The 24,830-nt window shown below is 37.6% G+C and overlaps 1 protein-coding gene across 2 annotated transcripts in view; it reads right to left on the bottom strand.

Annotated features, from left to right (window-relative positions):
- The window catches only part of MED20 (Mediator complex subunit 20), a 635,350-nt gene that overhangs the window by 61,550 nt on the left and 548,970 nt on the right, over positions 1-24,830 (bottom strand). The window contains exon 4 of one of the 2 annotated variants that reach the window (XM_069826019.1): positions 11,101-11,142. The exons of the other annotated variant lie outside the window; for it this stretch is intronic. Within the exon in view, the coding sequence (XP_069682120.1) occupies positions 11,101-11,142 (42 nt within the window). The remainder of the gene's footprint in view (positions 1-11,100; positions 11,143-24,830) is intronic. 2 annotated transcript variants of the gene reach the window in all.

Below are 24,830 nucleotides of genomic sequence, written 5' to 3'. Positions count from 1 at the left end.
AATATTGGTGAAGTGTGTTCAGTAATAATAAGTTCTAATGGTTTTTAAAGATATGATGATGGATGATGACGATGATTGTGATGATAGTGATAGCAATACAAAGGGAGCATGAGAAATGTATTATACCGTAACCAATTCGAATATGAGATAAGAAATTTAACTGTAAAAGAGATGGAGGATATCCAAGTGCAAAACACATTTATGCCCGTTAAGTATGTAATCCAAAGCCAACAAGTGAAAAAGTAGCCTATAGCCTATTATGCAACGAACCTATAATGATAGTAATTAAGACGCGAGTATGTTTATGAAACAAGCATAAGCGAGTTTTATAATTTTCATACGAGCGTTTGACCACAATTAAATGTCTAAGTTTTGAATTTTTACAAATATCTTACCGTGTTACTTTATTAATAATGAAACGGTGATCATGAGTGTATTTTCAGCGTGTTCTCAACTATTGCAACAGATGGCAAGCACGGACCGTGAATGTCTTTTCAGCGTGTTCCCGACTAGTGCAACAGATGGCAGGCACGGAGCAGTTTTGCGTCTACGAAGTATTTATTATTTTTTTTTGCACGGTTTTGTTTTGGAGTTTTTAATCTCAAAGCAACACACATTAAAACACAGGAAATGAACTCAGTTATTAGAATATTAAAATTAAGATGAAGAGAATTTATTTTTTTTCAAATAGGCCTACATGTTGATTGTGCAGTTAGTGAAATTGATCCGAGGAAAGGCTCCCAATGGAATGTTTGAAATTGGGCTAATGTTTATTTGAGTGTTTTGTTTATCAACTGAGTAAAACTCGGGCCTACCAGTTTGGATTGCTGCTTTCAAGGCTTGCGGATTGTTGCGCGTACGATATTAATCAATATCTCATATGCTTAGTTGGAAATCGATAGTTGCAATAACATAATGAATAGCAATAACTTAATGTATGTCATTAAGATACAGTTACGTCACATGTAATTAGCGTATTATAGCATGGTCGAATAAAAATAATCTTAAATATGAAAACCAGAGCACTAAGTAACTTATAGTAGCAACAGTAGCCTTCATGATGTTTAGCTATGAAGTTCTTCAATATTGAATCAAGTGTAATGTTTGTTGTGGCGACAATGAACCTGCGGGTTCCTTAAAAGCCATTTGTAAGTAAGTAAGTAGATAAGTAAGTAAGTATAATATTTGTGACAAATTACTGTGTTTCTTAAAATACGTGTATTTAAATCGTAACAATGATTATGAAAAATTCAAAGAATTGAAAGAAAAAATAAATAACAATAACAATATAATTACATAATTCATAGCCACCTTTTTTCCATACAATTATTGATACTTGATTGCTCGTTTTAACCAAAATCTCCCTTAAATGAATAGATCAACCCGTGGCGCGACAGTCCATGGAAAGCCAGCGTCACCAGCCGACTGCTGCTCTCACGTCCACATACCTCAGCAGAGATGCACGGTCACTCAACCAGCACAGGGATAACATGTGGTCATCACGATGTTCTCCTCCAACCATTATAGCTGGCTTATAAAACGAAACTGGATTTCGCTATATGCTGTAGCCACCAAATTCATCACAATACTGGTTGGTCATCGGTTCTATACACAGGCCGAAATTTCTGGAGAATATTTTTCCCTTATAAGAGCTCGAACCAACGCTCATTCCGTATCACTAGTCTAAGACACGATGCCTAACGCCTTAGAGTCCTTAGACCACGAAGCTACGGCACAAGACGCCTCCCTTTCAATAGTCCAGAGTATAAAACATACGAATAGTAAGAGGTTGATCTTTAAGTAAGGTTTCCTCAGTAGTAGTTTCGTCCACGCTGGGAAAAACGTTTTCCTGTGTGTATAGTACACACGGCTTATGATCCACAGCTACTTCACCTTGAGTTCACAAAGGCTGGAACAACAATTACAGCTGACAGGTACTGTGCAGCATTACGACGATTAAAGCCGGCAATTCGCAGGAAAACTCTTCTATTGAGAAATGTTAAGATTCTTCACGATAATGCCAGACCTCGCTCTGCACAACGAACACAATAACTCTTGCAGTCCTTTCAATGGAATATTATGGAGCATTCTCCTTACAGCCTGAATTTAGCCTCATCCAATTTTTGTTGTTTGGACCACTGAAGAAACATCTTGGAGGAAGACGATTTCTGGATGATGCAACTGTAATTACAGGATTTTGTCCAAGATTGGTTAGAACATCAAGGGCCGGATAGCCAGAGAATCTTGTGCCACGATGGATAAGTGTATAAATCGTCTAGGAGACTACTGTATATGGAAAAGTAGTCATTAGTTGCAGTTCAACGTTTTAGCCTACACAAAAAAAAACTCTTAACAAAATGAGAGAACCTTATTTAATGATCAATCTTCGTTCGTAATGCATTTTCTTATGCACTTCCTCGTTTGGGGCTAAGAGGGATGAAGTTACAGGAGAGTGGAGAAAGTTGCACAACGCAGAACTACAAGCTTTGTATTCTTTACCTGACATAATTAGGAATATTAAATCCAGACGTTTGAGACGGGTAGGGCAAGTATAGGCATCCAACAAGGAAAACTCAGTGCACAGAAACCAGCGGGCGTGACTGTCTCGCGCAGATGACGTATGCTCCCGTTCCCAGCATGCTCTCACGCCTACTGAAGGGGGATAAGAGGGAGTATAGCATGCGCACCGCTAGGAGTCCGAGCTGAGTTTTGCTTGTAAGATACCTATAGCAGGTATGAGTGAATTGAGAAATGTATATAGAGTGTTAGTTGGGAAGACGGAGGAAAAAAGATCTTTGGGGAGGCCGAGACGTAGATGGGAGGATAATATTAAAATGGATTTGAGGAAGGTGGGACATGATGGTAGAGACTGGATTAATATTGCTCAGGATAGGGACCGATGGTGGGCTTATGTGAGGGCGGCAATGAACTTCCGGGTTCCTTAAAGGCCATTTTTAAATAAGTAAGTTTCCCCAAACGTAGCCATAAACAACTAAAAATAACATGTTTTTCTGTTCTCTTTGTGTTCTAAAGTTAGTTGTACACAAAAGTTTCTTCCTGCTATTTTTTGTGTAATATATTTATTCAAACAGTATTTCTTATTAAGATAATTTCGATGCAACTCTCTAAAAGTGTAAAGGAACTTCAGAAGAGAGGAAAGGATAAACCGCCGGCTGGTATAGCGCGACTCGAAATAGCTTGTCTTTCTTTCCTTGAATGTAGAAATAACGCGCTGCAGCTGTAAACCATTGATATTGCCCGTGGTATTCAACAAAGATGTTGATCTACATGTAGGCTAATATGAATAAAGATAATTAATGAAGTAAGATTACGGAGAAAGAAGTACCCAGCCTACAAGTTCCTGCATCAACTACCTTCCTTGCCCACCATGAATTCCTCTTGGACTCTATGACATGTAAACCCGCGTATACAGTTAGGGAATTCGAGACCCTAAAACGGTGTCTGGCTCAAAGCCAGAAATGTCAATAAACAACAACAACGTCTAGCCATTCGTCTAGTGGTGGGTCCTAGCTTGCGATTATTTGAATCCTCTCCTCAGGAAATGATACAATGCTTTATGTATGTTTTGTTTCCTCCCGCATATTCAAACAAAGTAGATACAAACAATAGGCATTCATTGTCAATGAACTCCTTTCATATGGTCAGCAATACCAGGCCTTGAGATTATAAAAATACAAGAAACTAGTACAAATACCTCTTTTCTTGGTTAGCAATCTAGCTAAAATAAAAAAAGAACAGTTCGAAAGAATATTAAGACTCTGAGGAAGGAAAAAATACTAACTACTTAAGACTAATATAAATAATACGATAATCGTATGTTAATGGAATTCTTTGGTAATATAAATGAAACTTAACAGCGTATATTCTTATGATATAAAATAGTACAGTTTGAGTGGATGTGGATTTGCACGAATTCTAAAATAGTTTTTTTTTTTTTTTTTTTTGCATTTTGAAATTCCTTATAATATTATTTTGCTATTTTCAGAAATTAGCACTTAAAACTAACAAAAAAAGCTAAAAGTTGATAAGTGCAATACAATAAGACTCGAATCAATTACTTCCTGGTCAAGTAACCAAAAGCATTATAATAGAGATTGAAATTTGCTTGCATAAAACTATCTTGACGATCATTATAGTTGTATGGCGACGGGGGAAACAAGCTAATGCTTTGATGAATACGACCGCGGATTGTGCTGCCCAATTTGTTTAATTAATTTGTCGCGGAAAACAACAGAGGTTTTGCCAGTGTATTTAAGAATTCTTCTGCAGAAAAACAATGAGCAATGAGCTCTAAAGTGCGCGCTTGCGCCTATGGGCATTAATTGACATGGCTGTTCTAGTCACACGATACTTCCATTCTGGTTGGATGATCGTCTACCTCTGCGTCGTCATGTGGTTGTTAGGCCAATAGCCAGTTGGTCGGTGTGGGCTCTAAAAGGGCTGTAGTGACGATTGTTATTATTATTATTATTATTATTATTATTATTATTATTAGGTCATCACGAAATGATGGAATTAGAAATAACATAACCAGAGACAAGTTGGAAGTTCGATTAAATATCTGGATGAATATTATCAGCAAGACAATTCATGTTTGGATGTGTTATGAGAATGAACATGGAAATGGGTTATTTTAGAGGGTATGAAAGAAACAGATTTATTAGATGACCAGTGGACATCGTATAAAATAGTACTTCACCTTCAACAGGATATTTGGCAGTGATTATCAAAGGTAGGCCTATATTGATTTCATTTTATTTGTGTTTAGTGTGTTGGAACTAATCCGAACGGAATAAAATAATAATAATAATAATAATAATAATAGGCCTAATTACAAACTGGACATAAAGGGTGCTATTCATAGACATTTCGCACCACGCGCTACGAGCGTACTAAGCTAGCCCCGGCTATCCACTGGTTACTTGTACAGAATTCAAATCATATCCTATCGCTAACACTGGTTTATGAATACGAAAAATGCTGATCATCCGCCGGAAGCCCGCGCTAAAAATGTCTATGAATACGGCCCAAAAAGACTAAGTGCCACTACAATATCGTTGAAAATGAGTTTTCCCAAAAGAAAACGACTATGTCGCTGGATCAATCCACTAAGAAAAACGACAAGTCCCACTGTAGTTTTATGTAGGCCCTAGCTACTCCCATAATGTGCAAAACATATATTACACTACTAGTCGCACAAGAAAACTCTCTTTTATATGGCTTGTCTCTTTGGCACTTGCAGCCTTTTTTATGTCCAGTCCTCAATTATTATGATTATTATTATTATTATTATTATATTATTATTATTATCATCATTACCATTAATAATAATTATCATCATCATCATCACTATTAAGACTATTACTACTATTGGAAAATTAACTGTATGAAATAAATTTACCAGGAGTAAGAAACAATTTTGGAATAGGGTCTCGAACTCTGATCTCCCAAATCTGTATCTAGCACACTACAATTGATTATGAAGCGTCAGAGAGCGGTACATCACGTGAAGCGAGATAATGGAGTATGTTGACAGGGGTCAGGTCACACTGCGTCGGGTGACGGGAACTATCACTACAATGCCGTCAATCTGACATAAACCTGGAATCAATCCATCTCATTATTCCGAGGCTTCCTTTCTGTCCTGTTGCATGGTTCCCCATGTCCCACATTCTTGCGCTGCTATCGGATTAGACGCGCAATCGCATAAACCTGGGAATGGCCAGCGTGTCATATTTCAGACAGTGCATCAACTTGTAACAATTCCTGACACATGAGTGCATGTCTATGTATGTACATGTCCTTTCAGAGTTGCTAGAATGCTGCAACATTAGTTTATCGGTTATCCATCCGAGAGAGACACGGATTTAATTCTGACGAGTCCATATGCAGTTCGTGGTAAACAAAGATCGCTACACGAAGAGTTCAGAGGATTATTATTATTATTATTATTATTATTATTATTATTATTATTTATTTATTGATTGAAGAGTATGACATATGAAGTTAAAAATAAATTTTGAAAATACATTTTATATGGGATGCGGAGAAAATACAAGAGATTTGGTATTGCAAGATGGAATAGGCATCATCAAATGGTACAATGAATTTTAATATTTAGGAGTCAAAATTAATAAAAATGCTACACAGGATGATGATAGTAAACATAGGATAAATAAAGGGAGATCAGCAACAGCGATGTTAAATGGAATATTATGGAACAAGACTATTTTTAAGGAAACAAAAATAAATATTAATCTGTCTATAGTTCAAAGTTTGGCAAAATATGGAGCGGAAACATGAAAACTAAATCAAAATTTGTGGTCAAAATTATTAGCATTAGAAATGGATTTTTACGACGTTCGGCCACACATTATAAAGATGAAAAAAATAAGAAATTAAGTGATCAGGCAACAGATGAATAAAGAAAATCCAATTTTAGATTTCGTAATATAGACAGAATTGTATGGACATGTAAAGCGAATGGATGATGGGAAACTACCAAGAAGAGTTTTAGATTGGATTCCAGAGGGAAGGAGAGGCAGAGGTAGACCGCAAAACACCTGGTTGCAAGACATAAATAAAGCGTTGGCAGAGAAAGGACTGCAAAAACGGGATTGGGAAGATAGAGAGAATTGGAGATGGTCACAGGAAGATGTATTACATTGTAAACCTGTTTGTAATAATAATAATAATAATAATAATAATAATAATAATAATAATAATAATAATAATAATAATAATGACAACAATATTATTCAGTAGCAGGAGTAGTAATAGAATGTCATAGTGTACGTAGCCACTAAAAGGAGTAGCTTTAGCGGTACGTGTAAACAACGATGGTAACTCGAATCCCAATTAGAGCAATGATGTTTGCCTCGTGTCAATGTTATGTCCGCTGTTGTCTTTGGTGAAAGCTCTGCATAATATTATTACTAACCTCTTCAGTGGTTCAGTGTTAGATTGCCGGCTTAACTTTCCGGGGATCGGGTTCGACCTTCGGCTTAATATTTGTTGCGGTAAATATCCTATTCTCTTTAACGTAACAAAATCTCAGAGCATTAATGTTTTTCACTTCGCCTTTACCGACCCCACATTTCACTCGGTCATCAAATACCAGTAGGCTATATATTCACTTTACCCCACAGTGTCGTTAAACTACTTCATGTCGTAGTACTAGAACTGGTGTGTTGTAGCTTCTCACATTTAAAATGACGTAATGAAATGCAAAGTTTTCAACTATCAGTTTGGTTTTTTCATTACATATCAATAAAAGAGACTATATATTTACATATGATTAGCATCTATGTTCCGTTATGCAAGAACCACTTTTATTTCGTACTGGTAACGATATTGGTATTCTATGATTATGAGCCCATAAGCCAAATCAACGTCAAAGTTTTGTCTAGAACACTTAAATTTTCTGCTTTCTTATTTAGTGCTGACGCTATTCGTTTAAGTTTTAAAGAAGATGAAATTTTGTATGTTATTTTACCACCCTATTCACCCGGCAAGACTAAAGAAGCTCTTACAACAATTCGATGAAATGTCAGTCACTGTCACAAAGTGCTGAGAGACGCAATGTTGTTGGAAGGGTCGACGCCTTTCGATGCAGAAAAGAGAATACCACGAGAGGGTACGGTGGTGAGCATCCGGTTACCCTTTCAGAAGAACGACATGTAAAAGCTGTTTTCAAGAATAAAGTGTCTTCATCGCCGGACTTGTGATGCATTGATCTTCGATGACAACAGCGTATCTCCCACTGTGCATACCATTTTTACGAAACTAGGTACGCGAAAAAATTGCAGTAAGATGATATTCATCGCTTTCCAGAAGCTAAAGAAAGGAATCAATGAAGAAAATAGGCATTATTTTAAAAGAAACTGAGGATCGTAATCATACACGTACGTTTATCTTTTTGTAGGTATGTAATTTACACAATTGCCGTCACTTCAAAAATTATCTTATGTAGAATTTTTTTTTATAAATCTTATAACCATGTTGGTAACTGTCCGATAAGCAGGTAATAATTTATTAATATTTTGTGCATTAGCCGTCTATATGCTTATCAAATACAATATAGTGTGACGTCACGTTTTCCTTTCTCATTTCTTTTTACCTTACCTTAATTTGTATTTATCGTATATTTCTATATGAGGAGCATAGTATCAAAGTTAGACAACTCCATTTTTTGCGATTTCGAGATATTGATTGTTTCTCATGGAATTTCGTGTACTGAATGCGATTCTAGAACTGCTTAGATTGGAAAACGGACAGAACAGAGCGAAAATAGCACAACTGTGCGCTTTAGGCCGGGAATACACGGGCGCGCTGCGGCAGTAATGCAACAAGGGTCGACCAGAATTCGAGGCCTCGTTCTCTCGTTTGTACGCGATTTCAAGCACGCGCTGCGGCCAGAACGCGCACACTTCAAATGCCGCACAGCGATCCATTTCTTGTCGGTTTTTCTCGCGAACACAAAGGGATTCGTTGCCGCAGTGTGGACGGGTTCGTTGCCGTTTGTCTCGTGAAGCGCACACACCCCAAGCATGGAGTGCTCTGAACTAGACTGGACCTCATAAAGTATGCCCTGTCTTGTGGAAACCTGGTGATATTGACTATTATAATAAAAACAACGGAACGTGCCAGTGAATACGCAAGATGAGACAGGGCTCTAAAACGAGCGAAAAAGCAGGATGATAGTACAGAATTATTGACAGACGCTGTTGGAATTATGCAAGCCGCTGCTGGGACGTTAATTTTTTTAATTAGTTATTTTGCGACGTTAAATCAACTACTAAGTTAGGTTCTATTTAGCGTCGATGAAATTTGTGACAGCGAATTGGCAATTGACGAGATGAGGCCGAGGATTCGCGTAGATTACTTGACATTCATCTTACGATTGAGGAAAACCTCAGAAAAACACAATTAGTAATCAGCCCAAGCGGGAATCGAACCCATGCTTGAGCGCAATTCCGGATCAGCAGGCAAACGCGCTACCGCCTGAATCACGCCTATGGTTTCTGGGAGGTTAAAGGTCACTGTGTGAAGTCAAATCATTTTGTACTTTCTTTTATCGAAAATAATAGCATATCATGAGACTACTAAGAAAGGAATTCAGCAAGCTATTTATGACATTCAGGTGAAAGCAAAACGAAAATACTCGTTTTGACTACACTTAAATTAAAAACATCATTTGCCAAAATCGGCCTGAGTAGCATAGTTGGTATAGCGCTGACCTTCTATGCTCAAGGTTACGGGTTCGATCCCGGCCCAGGTCGATGACATTTAAGTGTGTTTAAATGCGACAAACTCATGTCAGTAGATTTATTGGCATGTAAAAGAAATCCTGCGGGACAGAATTCCGGCACACCGGCAATGCTGATATGACCTCTGCAGTTTGCGAGCGTCGTTAAATAAACCATCATTTCTTTTTATTTGGCAATCCAATTTTGATTACTCGGAAAAGAAAATGTTTGTAGTTTCATTGTATGTGTTTCTTTATTACAATGCGACTTCGAAATATTATTGATTTTTCTTTGTGTGATATTTCGAATTTTTTAACTGTAATTCTCTCAATGTCTCATTATTTGTGTTGCAATTAAAATATCCCCATTAAAGAAGCACATTATGTTGGTACTATGATTTAAGTCATCTTGATATTTTTCTTTAATGCGCTGACAATTGCAGGGCAAACTTCTGGAATTATTTCTCCGATAATCTGTTTTGAAATTCGCAAAAGGTATTGAAGGCTTGTAAACGAATCCCCTGTCACCAATTTGGTTTTGTGTTTTATTATTTTTATATCTAAGAAGGTTAATGAATTATTTACTTCATTCTTTGAAATGCCAACTTATACTGACAAGAACGTTTTCATTCATCTGCACCTTCATTTGATGTCTTACTCCCAAATGAGTTACCCTAGAGAATCTATTCAATTACTCCCTCAACTTACTATGCTTCAGCTCCCGAACCACCGCAACGTCCTCCGACTCAAGTCTTCTCAAGCCGACTTTAATGACAAAATCTCCAATCCCATTCTTACTACACTACACCCTGTCACTTTCGGATTTGAATCAAACTCTCTTGGCTCTCCCCAACATCATCCAGTCAAAACTCCGTCCCCAGAATGTTAATCAAATAGGCTACTCCAATAGTCAAAACCAGTACGTTTAATGTCTTCTGTTTTTTCTTATTATTTTTAATGAATTGAATAACAATTCTTGTAATATTTGTTGTATATATTTTGCATTCCTATGTTTTATTTTAAAATAATTTTCTTTGGCTTATTTAAAATATTGGCCGCCGACTTCTTGAAATTTTATTGCCCCCAATAAATTACTCCCTATCCGTTTTCTATACAGCTCCGTACGCCACCATCGTCGAGGTCTACGTTTCTTCTTGTTCAGAATGTAAGCTATTACTGCTAAAGCACCAGCAGCAGTTAACAAAGCTTCCTGCTTGTCCATTGACGTCCGTTGTGGGTGGAAGATACAATGGAACTAAAGTCGTGTTCGCGGCTTGCGCGCCCTGCTCAGATGGTTCGTCCCGTGCGCGCCGCTTGCTCGAGAGTGCACAATTTACTGCGCGCATGCAATGCAATGCCGCGTTACTGCCGCGGCGCGTCCGTGTATTCCCGGCCTTAGAGTAGACAACTCCACTGTGGCTTGGTTTCAAATTAGGACAATTCTTTCAGTAGTCATTGAGAAGCCCACATTCGTACCACCATTTCCCATCACGCATCGCGAACTCAACATGGCTGATTGTTTATATAATCGGTTTGTGGATGAATAAGTACTGTTTTAAGTAAATTTGCTTTGAAACTGAGTTAGAAGAGACGTAGATTCAAAAGTAAACAATTTCACTTTAAATATGGCTTCGTTTGGTTTCAAAAACAGATAACTCCACTTTAAATATGAATTCATTTGGTTTCGAAAACAGACAACTCCATGACTTAGTTTCAGAGATGGACAACTCCACTTTTTAAACTTAATTTGGACCTGAATAATAATTTTAAACATAATTTTAGAAAAAAAAATATTTCTATGACCCATGAGAATGTTAAAAAAATGTACTTACAACGGTGACATTTGTTTCCAAGGATCTAGTTTTTCGCCTCTCCTGTAAAAAAAAGAAGCAAAAGTGGAGTTGTCCAACTTTGATACCAGGCTCCTCATATGTATTTATTTGTTAAATACTTTTCGATAATTATATATATACAGTAGCGTTCAAATTAATCCGAACACGACATATTTTTACATTTTCTGTCATTGTTGGCCTCACAGCTGCTCATACCGCTTTAATTGACATCTGTAGTACGTGTAATTCCATTGTTGAAGGCCTGTCATTATTTTTTTTATAATATGTGACATTTTGCCTGTCGTTTTGTACTTTAAGCATTTCAGTTGTGTTGAAGACTTAATACTGCAATCCTGTGTACATTCTGTCGTCTTCACAAATGGATACAACTCCACGAAAACGGTCTAAAATTATAACATTAGCAGAGCATTCTTCTATGACACAGAGGCAAATTGCTGCAGAATGTCACATCGGTTTGGCTACTGTTAATTCGATCATAAAACGATACAGGGAGACTGGATCCATCACACCCCAGAAAAAAAGGAAACTGTGGCCGGAAAAGGAAGACTTCACTTGCAGATGATTGTTTAATTGTCAGGAAAAGTAAATTAAATCCTAGACTAACTGCTGTCGACTTAACCCGCGAGTTAATGGCTACCACTGGGGCGAATATTCACGTCACAACAGTGTGGCGTAGGCTTTTGAAAGCTGGACGAAGGGTTCGTAAGCCTATTAAGAAGCAATTGCTAACCCCTGTTATGTGCAAAAAACGCTTAATGTGGGCAAAATTACATCAACATTGGACAGTGAATGACTGGAAGAATGTACTTTTTTCTGATGAGTCTCATTTCGATGTCCACGGCCACCGTGTTTCTTACGTACGGAAAGGATCCGAAAAAGTAACAGCAGCTTACCTCCAACAAGCACCCAAATACCCCCTAAAGTAATGTTTTGGGGTTGTTTTACACATGAAGGGCCTGGAGCATTAATACCTATCAAGGGAATGATGAATTATGACAAACATATTCACTTATTGGACACCAGAATCGTACCCCAGCTGCAAAAATCATTTCCGGATGGCAGAGGTGTGTTCCAACAAGACCTGGCACCATGCCATACGTCTCGAAAAACTACAGAATTCTTCAACAAGAAGAATATTCAGGTACTCCCCTGGCCAGGCAACTCACCCGACATCAACCCCATTGAGAACTTGTGGTCAATTTGCAAAAGAAGAATGCAAAAAATGGATTGTTCTACAAAGGAGAAGATGATTTCTGCCCTCATTGCTGTATGGTTTCGCGATGAAGAAATGAAGAATATTTGTGGGAAATTAGTGGAATCCATGCCAAATCGTCTCAGAGCTGTTATTAGGAACAAGGGAGGCCATATAGATTACTGAGGTATGTCTTAGATCCTTTTTTTTTTATCCCGTTTGAGTGTTTTTGCATAAGTAATTACGTTGTTCGGATTAATTTGCACGCTACTGTATATGTATATAGTCTAGTTAACGTTTAGTTTATCCAGGTTCCGCATTTTTTTCCCCGTTGTTCGCTCTAGTATCCAATAGGTGGGTATATGTTACCCTCTGGTTAGTAGGTAATATCTCCGATAGGTTGCGTCTGATTGTTCTCTTTGGCTTTCTATCTTATTAAAGTAGTACTCGACCTTGAGGGTAGGATTTTGAATGGAAGAATTTAAATACTTTTCCGTTTTCTTATGTAACTACTTTCGGTGGGTTGAGAGAGTCGAGAGTCCCAGTCTGACGGTGGCAGTGGAAGGTCACGGTATGACAAACCTGCTTCCCGGAGATCAATCATTCTGCCACTTTCGAACTCACTCACGTGCTAATTTGCGCCCTTTCTGCACTAGCTTTCACGTTTCCACTTCTGAGCACAGACTGAGCAAGGCATAACACTGACTTAGCTGGTGACACAAGAGACGTCACTGTTGGGACTATGTATACGCCATCCCTCCGGAAACATAATCAATTATTGGTGGTACACTGTTCTACATCTCTCCCGAGTTTGGAGTCGTTCGGGCCATTCTTTCTGAGTGTTGCATTTTTCACAAACAGTCGTGTACAAGATAAACCGGCTTTATTCCTCCTCTACAAAAAGATAATTTAAAGGCATTTATTGCTCTTAAAAATCCATATAGTCCTCAGCCGGGTTTGAATCTGGTAGACATGGTAATCACCAGATGAAATTTTTGGGAAAATTAATAGAAGAGATACACAACTTCCCTAAACAACTAAGTATTTTTGTCCGTTCTCTTCCCACTCGAATGAGGACGCCTAGCTGTAAAAGCGTCTTGGGATCAGTATGGCACATAAACTTGGAGTTTTCACCCCTGGCGCAGTGCTCAATGGGAAGGGATCAGCAGAGCCAGGTGCAGTGGACTCTCGATTCATTATGTGAAATACAATGTAGCCAACACCCGAGGGGTCACGTGATGGAGAGGTCATTTTCTGTACGGCGCGTCGGCCAGCGGTGAAGTTCTCGTCGTATTTAGTCCCTGTTTCCGGAAAGAAAGAAAATTACCGTCATAAATCGGCATGAAGGTCTTTCTCTCGGGCAAGATGGAGCCTGCCATTCCAAAGCTGCCAGTACTACTTTTCTTCGTAAAGCAGATAGTGCATGCAATCACTTACAAGGAGAAACTGAGGGAGATGGAACTACAAACTTCGAAGTATTAGGTAAATCGAACAAATTTGAAAAAATACAAAAGAAATTTGGGCTCCTATGGCACAAATAAAGAGATCATACGCCGACAGAAAAAAAAATGTGAATAGACAGGTGAAAATTACAAATAAAGGACATCGCGCAAACAATAAAGGAGTGTATATGTATGTAATTGCCCCACGCCGTGGCGTCGTGGTCGTGTTACGAAATGCGCGCTGGTTCAAGTTCTCATGGGGGAAAAATTTCTTTCATGAAATTTCGGCCAGTGTATGGGACCGGTGCCCACCCAGCATCGTGATGCACTTGGGGAGTTACGATAGGTAGCGAAATCCGGTTGCGAAAGCCAGCTATAACGGCTGGGGGGATCATCGTGCTAACCATATGATACCTCCATTCTGGTTGGATGATCGTCCGTCTCTGCTTCGGCATGTGAACGTGAGGCCAGCAGCCGGCTGGTCGGTCTGGGCCCTTCACGGGCTATAGCGTCACGGATTATTATTATATATGTATGTAATTGCAGTCCAAGTGGAAGAAGTATTGTGGGAATATTCAAGAAGAGATGAATAAATAAGATTTGAATTGGAACAAGATGAAAGTCTTAAACCAAAATGAACATTATTATTATTATTATTATTATTATTATTATTACCACTATTACGTCTGCCGCTGTAGAGTAACGAGTAGCATATCTGATCGAGAAGCGAGCGGGTCTGGGTCCAAATCCTAGTTGGGACAAGTTACCTGATTGTTTTTTTTCTCTGAGTTTTATTTTCCCCTCGAACCCTCATGCCTTCATTAAAATTCAACTTCATCTATCATCTTTCAATAGTTTCAGATCGACCGAGGATGCAGACGATGTAGTACCGTGTTTTGCATACAGATGGAATCTATCTGAGGAAGCTGCAGAAGCTCTAGGAAGACTGGAAGACCTTCGTAAGAGGAATCCGTCGGACCTGAATAATGTGCAGCTGAATCGATAGATGGCACCAAATAGTGAATCACGATACCTATAATAACGCGATCTTCAGGTCAATATGTTGCGCAGAAAAATATAATAACGCGATTTGCATAAAAAATGGCATCGATCTGAGTAGGCTTTATGACTCTCACGGTGACGGAGGGGGAGTTCTATTGGGCAGCTGAATAGATGGCACCAAATAGTGAATCACGGTACTTACAGAAATGCCGTCCCATAGAATTCACACAATCACCCTAATCTAAGAGATCAAGTTAACACAATAAACCTCATGCTGCAGTGCAAACCTTCGGGCCATTCTCCGGAACAAAGAAAAAACTATTACCATTATTAACATGATTTACGTATCATGACAAATAAATTGTTTAAATGATTCACGATGCTTGCAATTACTGAAAGATATTTATGATGTAACGAATGAATAATTTGATTTGGATACCTAAACATATTCTTAGCATTATGTTACGTAAAGATTTAGACAAGAATTACTACAAAATCGTTTTCTTCTCCTTTTTGCGGAACTACAAATCATCGTAGATGTTGGCCTTTATTTCAACTAACACTAGATTCTTTCATATGGCGGACTTACCTGACTATGAGACCAGTACAAGGCCATAACAAAGAAGTTAGACCTAGTTCACACAAATGCCGGCAAACAATTATACAAATGTTTTTAAACAGTTGTCCAGAACTGTTTTCTACACAATTGCCTGCAAACAAATGCAGTGCTTGTTTCTGAAAAGTTTATGGTTCCTCATAACCGTCTGCCCAAATCCTGAAAGTGTAGTCACACCTACAAACATTCATCGCCAACTGTTCCTGAACAAGATAGTTACGAGCATAACTACTGGCTCTGAATATGCCGAAAATATTCTAAAAGACTTAAAAATCAAATGATGCAGCTGGGTTCAGAAATTTCGTCCCAATGATGGATTCTACGTTTTTTTTAAGTTCTATTGCTGAAAAATAAAAAAAATAATGTCCCGCACTCACTATAAGCTGTAAAATACTACGAGACGCGAACTGCAACTAAACATATGTCCTCAAACACGTCCAGATCTGCATATCTGTGAGTGGAATCGCATATGTTTTCTTCAGAGTTGGAATACAGAAAAACACGTAAATTTGCATCAAAACATAATCAAACATTGTTTGCAAACATCTTTAAACAGTTCTTAAAAATTGTTGTATTTGTGTTTGAGTGAATGCGTATGTAGGTGTGGACTAGGCCTTACAGTACCAAACATCCAGTCCCGTAGAATAAAGGTAAATCTCCGCTCACGTGGAGGACAGAATCACTACCGCTTAGTTAGAAACGATTTACGCTATTCATTGACTAGCAAACATTCTCATGCTTGTGAGCACTGCTGGACAGACTGCTACAAATTGGTTGAGTAATATACCAACGATAAAGAACATGAGAGTGACAAAGTGAACTTCAACAATACAGTGTAAAAAACACATACAAAAGCAAGAGAAAATAGAGCCTACTACATTATATCTATTATTTAAATACACAGATGTTAAAAATTCACACAAATATGGTCCATTAAAAATTCCTTTATAGAACTTTATTAGGCTCTGACTGGATGTGGCGAGAATACATGTCGTCTGCCACATCAAATACTTAAATTTACTCCTGTTGCCATAAAAATGAATGCAAGATGAAAATTGTAACATTTTTCTTTGTTACGAAGTTAACATATTCATTAGACTCTTACATTAATCATTCTGCTTAGAACATATTTCAACTTTCCACTGGAACTAAAAGGGCATAAAATTGGTCCGAAAGTTTGTAAGAATGAGCTCTTTATTTCCAGAACAGCTTAAAGTACTTACATCACATATATCTGTAGTCATGTCCTTGTTTTAATGATAGTTAATCTTGTCGAGTCTTGCTGCACGAGTTTGTGTGGGGCACTCGTATACGCAAGGATTTAATGCAAGTCAAGTGGATTCACGAGAGGAAAACTTGAAAGCAATGCCAGAATGAAAGCATCAATATTTGGTATTCTCATTAACTAAGCAAAAGAAATTAGGCCTATGTACCGGTAATCAGATTTACGTAAAATGGTCTAATCCTTGACTTTATTGAATTTATTTCAAAGGCATACGTATATATAGTTCAGGCGAATATAAAAAATCTAGTACCACCACCACCACCACCACAACTGGCACTTTCTTCCTCTTCTTCTTTATTTCCATATTTCAATTCAAAATCATAATATTCTTTTCTTTAGAAATACTTTTCTCTATCTTCATATTCACCTTCCACATTTTCTTCAAGATCATGAAGATCAACATCACCATCACCACCACCACCACCACCACCACCACTACTGGCATCTTCTTTCTCTTCTTTATTTTCATATTTTAATTTAAAATCATCATATTATTCTCTTCAGAAACATTTTTCTCTATCTTCATATTCATCTTCCACATTTTCTTCAAGATCATGAAGACGACCACCACCGCCGCCACCGCCGTCGCCGCCGCCGCCACCGCCACCGCCACCACCACTACAGCATTGTTAAATAGCCGGAAAAAGTATCGTGTATGAAAAGATACGATACTCAGAAGCTATGAAATGGAGATAAAATTGAACTTTTCTAATCATAAATCGAAACTGATGTATCCTTTAATCAAAGAAGCCTAAACCTTATCCAATACATAGTTTACCTGATATTACACTGACGTATCACCCTCGCAAGTGAACTGAGACATAAATACTGATTAACGACGAAAAAATTAAAATACAAATAAATGCTTTCATTTTATATCAAAATTAATAAATATACTACCAAACCATCCTGACCATTATATCATCACTCTTCATATAGGCGACACACGGCGCAAATAAACAACGCGTACAATGCTAAGTAAACTAATGTAGACATATCACATAAATAACAATTTGTGCTGCTGCAGTTACAGAGAGTAACATTAGTTTTTTAAAAACCTGACCTTTAACTAGTCATGGACGCTAGGTCATACATTTTCATTCAAAATGTACAGTGTATAAATAAATAGCTTTATAAGTTTAAGTAAGGAATGAAACATGGGAGATGGGATGCTCTTCTTCAGCAATGGACATCATGAACTACGACTATAAAAGAAATTGCCGTCTTGATTTTTGTATGTTTTCGTCATTCGTGAATTTTATGTAGTACGAGTACACAACACACAGACACAGACAACGGTTGTTTTGCTTACACACATAAATATTGTACTTACATGAATACATACATACATACATTCGGCCTGGTTGGCGCAATTGGTATAGCGCTAGCCTTCTATCCCGAAGTTGCGAGTTCGATCCCGGGCCAGGTCGATGGCATTTAAGTGTGCTTAAATGCGACAGACTCATGTCAGTAGATTTACTGGCATGTAAAAGAACTCCTGCGGAACAAAATTCCGGCACACCGGCAACGCTGATATAACCTCGGCAGTTGCGAGCGTCGTTAAATAAAACATAACATTTAACATTTTACATACATACATACATACATACATACATACATACATACATACATACACACATACACACATACATACATACATTACATACACACATATCACAGAATTCAATTATTCTCCGTGGTCAAGAGGGTAACAGATTCAAATTCAAACGAGCGATAAATTTATAAAGTCATTAGTAAAGTCGATTTCTTCGTTAGACCATATAAGGGAAACCTGTCTCCAAATTAAGAAGTACCAGTTTAGCTGTGGCCGAGGCCTGAATTTGATTAAAAAACAAAAACAAAAGTTAAACAGAACTCAGGTGGATGCGTTGGTGAATGGCGGAGAGTTTTCTTTAACACGTGTCTATTCAGAGACGGTTCCGCACCATTGTGTCGTTGTCTAAAGGTATCATACCTTGACTCACGTAATAGAATGCGTGCTGTTTCAAATCCTCATGCGGGAAGATTTCTCATTAAATTTCGGCCAAAGTATGGGACTAGTGCCGACCCAGCATCTTGATAAATTTGGGGAGCTGTGGCAGGTAGCGAAATCCGGTTCCACAATCCAGCTATAACGGCTAAAGGGATCGCCGTACTGGTTCGATTATCGTTCACCTCTACTGAGACAGCCAGCAGGTCGGCCTGGCCATCTATGAACGTATGGACGTCGCGTGTAGAGTTAGTATTTTTACTATTATTAAGACAGCAGTTCATAACTGTTGCTGAAGAAGTACCTTACCTTACGTACTTGTAAATCTAACTTACCAGGATTCGTTTTTCGACAATAAAATTGATTTTTTTCATAGCGATAGATTGTGTACTCCTTGTCTTGTGCTTAACTAGGTGATCAAATGTTCCGGAAATTCGGGACTCGTCTCGGATTTTATATGCTTGTCCTAATATCCCGGAAAGTGACTACTGGGATGCTGATTTGTCCATGATTCTCAATTTTGTAAAGCAAACTTCAAGTTGGCACATTGGCTGGCATACTTCAAATGTTGTATAATTTTAAAATCTGAAAAGTACTCTTAGCTGAAGCCTTCACCATTAGAAACTAACAAACATTGTATTTATGTAACAATAATGTGTTTTAATTCGAATGCAATTAAAATGTTTTCTGGAGGAAAAGACTTCAGCATCTGAAACTAAGTAATATTCTATGCGTCCCATGTCACATGACCGCTGAGCGCTGATGTCGCCACTGTCATTGTATACACCTCGAAGAATATGATGCACTCTGGTAGTTCGTGGAATCAACACCGGTCAATTTACAGCAGTCGGACAAGTATTTGTGTAATATAACAATGTGTTTTAATTTTAATACTTACAGTAAAAGTGTTTTTGAGGAATAAGTTTGTTCTCTAAAAATGTCACGGATTTTGGTTCAGTTTGGTCAGCCTTGCTTAAGTTCTATTGTCTCAATCAGTGGCACTGTGTTGTTACTGATCACATGACCAAGCACATCCGTCAAATAAAATTGTCTAGTAAACTATTTTTTTCAAAACATAAATAAAAGTGCAAAAGAAATGGGCAGTAGAGCTCACTCCTTAATTGTAGATGGTGATATTGAAGACATTATGATCACAGCTGCCTGTTATTATTCGGTTGAGAAGCTTTTGTCATCTAGTCTGCTGTCAAAAAATCTGAAAGTTAGAATTTATAAAACAGTTATATTACCGGCTGTTCTGTATGGTTGTGATACTTGGACTCTCACTTTGAGAGAGGAACAGATATTAAGAGTGTTTGAGAACAAGGTTCTTAGGAAAATATTTGGGGCTAAGAGGGATGAAGTTACAGGAGAATGGAGAAAGTTACACAACGGAGAGCTTCGCGCATTGTATTCTTCACCTGACGTAATTAGGAACATGAAATCCAGACGTTTGAGATGAGCAGGACATGTAGCACGTATGGGCGAATCCATAAATGCATATAGAGTGTTAGTTGGGAGGCCGGAGGGAAAAAGACCTTTGGGGAGGCCGAGACGTAGGTGGGAAGATAATATTAAAATGGATTTGAGGGAGGTGGGATATGATGGTAGAGACTGGATTAATCTTGCTCAGGATAGGGACCAATGGCGGGCTTATGTGAGGGCGGCAATGAACCTCCGGGTTCCTTAAAAGCCAGTAAGTAAGTAAGTAAGTAAGTAAGTATGATCACAGCTATGATGCTGCTGGTGGACGGGTGATTGTAGGAATGTATTTCAGTTTCTCCCTGTTAATTCCCGTCATATGAGCATGTGGTAATACAACGCTATGGAGTAACGATAACACGTCTGACTGTAAAACGAGCGGACTCGGGTTTAAATCCTGGTTGAGACAAGTTATCTGGTTGAGGTTTTCTCCGGGGTTTTCCCTCACCCATTAAGAACAAATGCTTCGTAACTTCTGGCGCTAGACCATGGACTCATCTCACTAGCATTATCACCTTCATCTTACTCAGATACTAGATAACCATAGCAGTTGATAAAGCGTCGTAAAATAACAAAAAAATCTAGCAATGGTATACATAAAACTTGTATCCTTACGCATGTACGAGTATCATAGTATTAGCGAAATGGAAACAAATAAGAGTAGTCATATTGGCCGCTGGCAACAGCAGTGACTGTACTTAATGCAGAAACAAAAAGCAGCGGCATACTGCGGCCTTAGCAATACTTTGTCTCCGATATTATCATAGACGGGAAATATAATTACGCACCGTGGGAGGCTGTGATTGAATATCCTGTCTCTGTCACATTCTTCTCCACCTGATTCAAACAACCGAAGTACACTGAGGAAGTAAACCAACACGCGCTACAAATCGCAACATAGATAGTATGGTATAAAATGGCATAAATTAGTGATTTTTTTTTAGTAAGCTGTAATCTGGAAGAAAATGGTGGGTTTGTTATTACTCGGAGAGGACTTTTTCTTCTTCGAATTCAAGGTTGGAACTTATGGCTATTCGGCTCTCAACGGAATCATACATTGTTATCTTTGGTCTTCTAATGTTAGGATTTTATTTTAGTTTAACATCATTATCGTTACGAACTAGTCCTTCAGATCTGTTTCAATTCTATATCCAACTCCAGTCTCCACCTCGAGGCATATCTTACATACATCGCCGATTAGCTACATATTACACTAATCAGACTTCAGATTATACAAACAATTGTTTTCCCTCTGACATGTAGCGTCAAGTGACATGTACTGCCTGATAACACTGGACAACAAATTTAAATTTTGTTTCTGTCCTTCAGATGAAATTATGTAATTTTAACTAAATGAGAGGTGCTGAGTTCATTTCTGAAAACCAAAATTTCCAACATTACCCATTATTACTTATTTACACAAATTTGTTACTGTAGCACATAAAGCAACCTTTGTTTGGTCAAAATTCACAAATTAAAATGTTTTTTTTAATCTTTTACGTTTGTAAACAGATTCTGCAATCTCTCTGATGAGTGACCAGCAATATTCAGCTAGCATACGTTTATTCGACCATCCACTGAATACCTTTCCGAAGGCAAATATTTCTCGACGAACCTCTCCCCGTGTCCATCGCTTACAGCACCAAAGTTTTTTTTGAAAGAAGTCCAGGTGGCTGTCAAGAAAGTGTAATTTCAGTGACATGTTGCATCGCATAAGGTGAGATCAGTGCAGCATTTCACTAACATTAAATAACTTTTTATGTTGGAGAAACAGTAAGTGCTGGAAAGAAACTAAGTGCAGATTCGTTTTTGCGACCACAAAATACATCGAATACATATATTTTTATAAAAAGAGCAAATTACATGTTGTACAGTGTAATAGATGAACATATCAGTCGGAACCTCAATCAGAGGAGAGAACAACTAGTTGAAGTAATAAAATTAGTTTTGTTTCGTTGTATGTCTGTTCATGCGCACTGCCTCCTTTCTGGGACTTGTATAAAGTACCTGTGAGACAAAACTTTCTTTTAAGATTGTACGTAGTTGTGACGTAAGCCAAGGGCTAAAAAATTGGTCCCGGTATCCGTACATATATTTTAAGTTTAATTTAGGTTGTTGCTAGTAAAAGAACTTGTACAATTATAAACAGCAATCATCCCTGAAGGAGTAGAAACTCGTGCTCAGAAAACTATCCAAACACGCTTAACAATGATAAACAAAGGTTTGTTATGTAGCCTTAGACCAAAGTAGGGACCATGATTAAGAGTTTTGTAGTGCCTGGGAAAAGTGACATAAGTCAGTTTCCACCAACCTTTTTTGATAATTTATTGACAACTTACGGAACATGTGCTCGCTTGGAAAGAGAGACGTAAGTATTTCTCCCATTACAACAATTCATACAGAAAAAATTCAAATCGACATAAACCAGTGTAAGTTGTCAATAAATTATCAAAAAAGCTTTGTGGAAACTGATTTATGTCACTTTTTCCAGGCACTGCAGAGTTGTGCTTGGGAAACACTTTAAAATCGGAAGTCAAAATAAGATTTATTTACAGCTAAATGATTAAAAGCAAATGTTGCTCCGAGAGAGAGCCACCATGGAACAAATTAAAATTGACTAACATACTGTAAAGCCCCAACAGATGATACACCCGCATAACCCACATGGCCTGTTAGTTCACAGCAAATCTGACTTCCCTGCCTGTGGCAAACATTGTATATATACGCACGCGCGGACAAGGGGCAGAAGTGTGACGAGACTCAAAAGTTGCACAAAGCGAACCGACGCTCGCAGTCAAGTAGAGCATCGCATCCCTTTCAGTGCTACTGCACATGTTACAACATTGACCGACTCAAAATTTATAAAACAGTTTATAATAAGATACAAAGATATAGTGATCTGTAAACATCAGGAAGCATATATCGGTAATTTAAAATTACTGTAGTTTGTTATGATGATTATTATTATGGTGGAGATCATGTCAGTTTTTATTCTAGAGCAGCGGCAGTGATTACATGCGAGAGACAGTCTATGAAGTAAAGAGACGGGGGAGAGGTACTTGAAATGAAAACTACAACCAGTGGTTGTTCGTGCACTAACATTGAGTTCTTCATCAACCCGCTAATAAAAATCGCAAACTTTGCTGTGTCAGTAATGTCACTGCTGTCATCAAGAGCCAATAAAATATATATAAAATTTTTCTTGCTTTTTTTTTATATTAATCATGATTACAATCAGAAATCTCCTGAATTCTCTTCTGGATATTTAGTCGAGAAAGTGCAGTTTTTCAAAATTAATTAACAACTTTCATTGAACAAATTATTTCAGCCACCTTGATCATTACGCTTTTAAAAAACTCTCCTCCGTTGGATGGGTTAAGAGAACGAGCTATTTCGTTCGCCACTAGATAGCTGGCTTCCTTACATTTATTTATGTCATCTTTCTCTTCATGACGATGATTTATGGCTGATTTCAGTTCTTGAAGTTTAATGGCTCGTTTCATTACTACACTAGCACGTAATATTCAATCAATTTCTCTATATTATTATTATTATTATTATTATTATTATTATTACTACTACTACTACTACTACTACTACTACTACTGGTATTGCTATCAGTATTGTTATTAGTATTACCATTATTATTAAATCAATAACTAGTAAATAACTGATAATAGTCATCAAAAGATCAACAAATAAATAAAATGGAGATATAGCGTAGTCTAATAATTATTTTATGTAGGCCTACATATTCAGGCACAGCTATTAGAATTATGGTAATACTTACTGATAAATAATAATAATAATAATAATAATAATAATAATAATAATAATAATAATAATAATATATGTTATGCCTATGTATTCAGCGTAATGCCCTGTAATGTCGCTTCTATATACTACTACTAATTGAACCGTTGAACAAAGTAATATATTACATTTTCTCCGACAGAACAGCGAATAAATTCCTCTTCTCGTTCTGTAAAACCTTCTGTTCCTGCTCGTAGAGGCAGAGGGTTTGTAAAGCGACATGATACCGACACTGCTTACCATCAGTACTTGAGCGAGACAGAGAGCAATGTACAGGAAACTCCCCTTACCAGTATAAATGTCTTTGATTACACGATGTAATCACGATATCCAGTTTGGTCACCGCTGTTCTAGAGCCTAAGTAAAGTTTAGGATCACTACATCCCTGTTTTATATGAGTCTCAATAATATTTTCACAGACACCGTTACATTTTGCTATTGGTTACGGTTTCATAGAATTAATTTCATACACCCTATATATTGAAACAAGCTGTGGTAACACGAGCTGAATTCAGTATCATTATAACACAGCAACATGAGAGGTTATGTGATCTTGATTGACAAGAGATTATTCCCAGATTAAGCATGTTGCAATGTTAACATCTATTTAACTTGTTAGGAGAACAGCACAACAAGAGCCAATTAATTAGTATTATGTCAAGCCGTTCTGAACAAACACATTTCCCAAACAGCAAATACAAACACAAGGCTGGGAATACATACCAATTCATAACAATTCTCGCAGCCAGATGACAGTTTTAACGTGTCATACTAGGGCAAATAGATTAATATCCCGAATTACCATATATCTTTGTTCTCAGATCTAATTCCGTTTATTGCTGAACAAAATTTCAACAAATCCTTGTAAGGTCCGATTTATTCAATTTTTT

This window comes from Periplaneta americana, chromosome 5 (genome assembly GCF_040183065.1).
Source record: "Periplaneta americana isolate PAMFEO1 chromosome 5, P.americana_PAMFEO1_priV1, whole genome shotgun sequence".
Lineage (NCBI taxonomy): Eukaryota > Metazoa > Arthropoda > Insecta > Blattodea > Blattidae > Periplaneta > Periplaneta americana.
The sequence above is the reverse complement of the archived record's forward strand: the minus strand, read 5'-3'. Positions and strand labels throughout refer to the sequence as shown.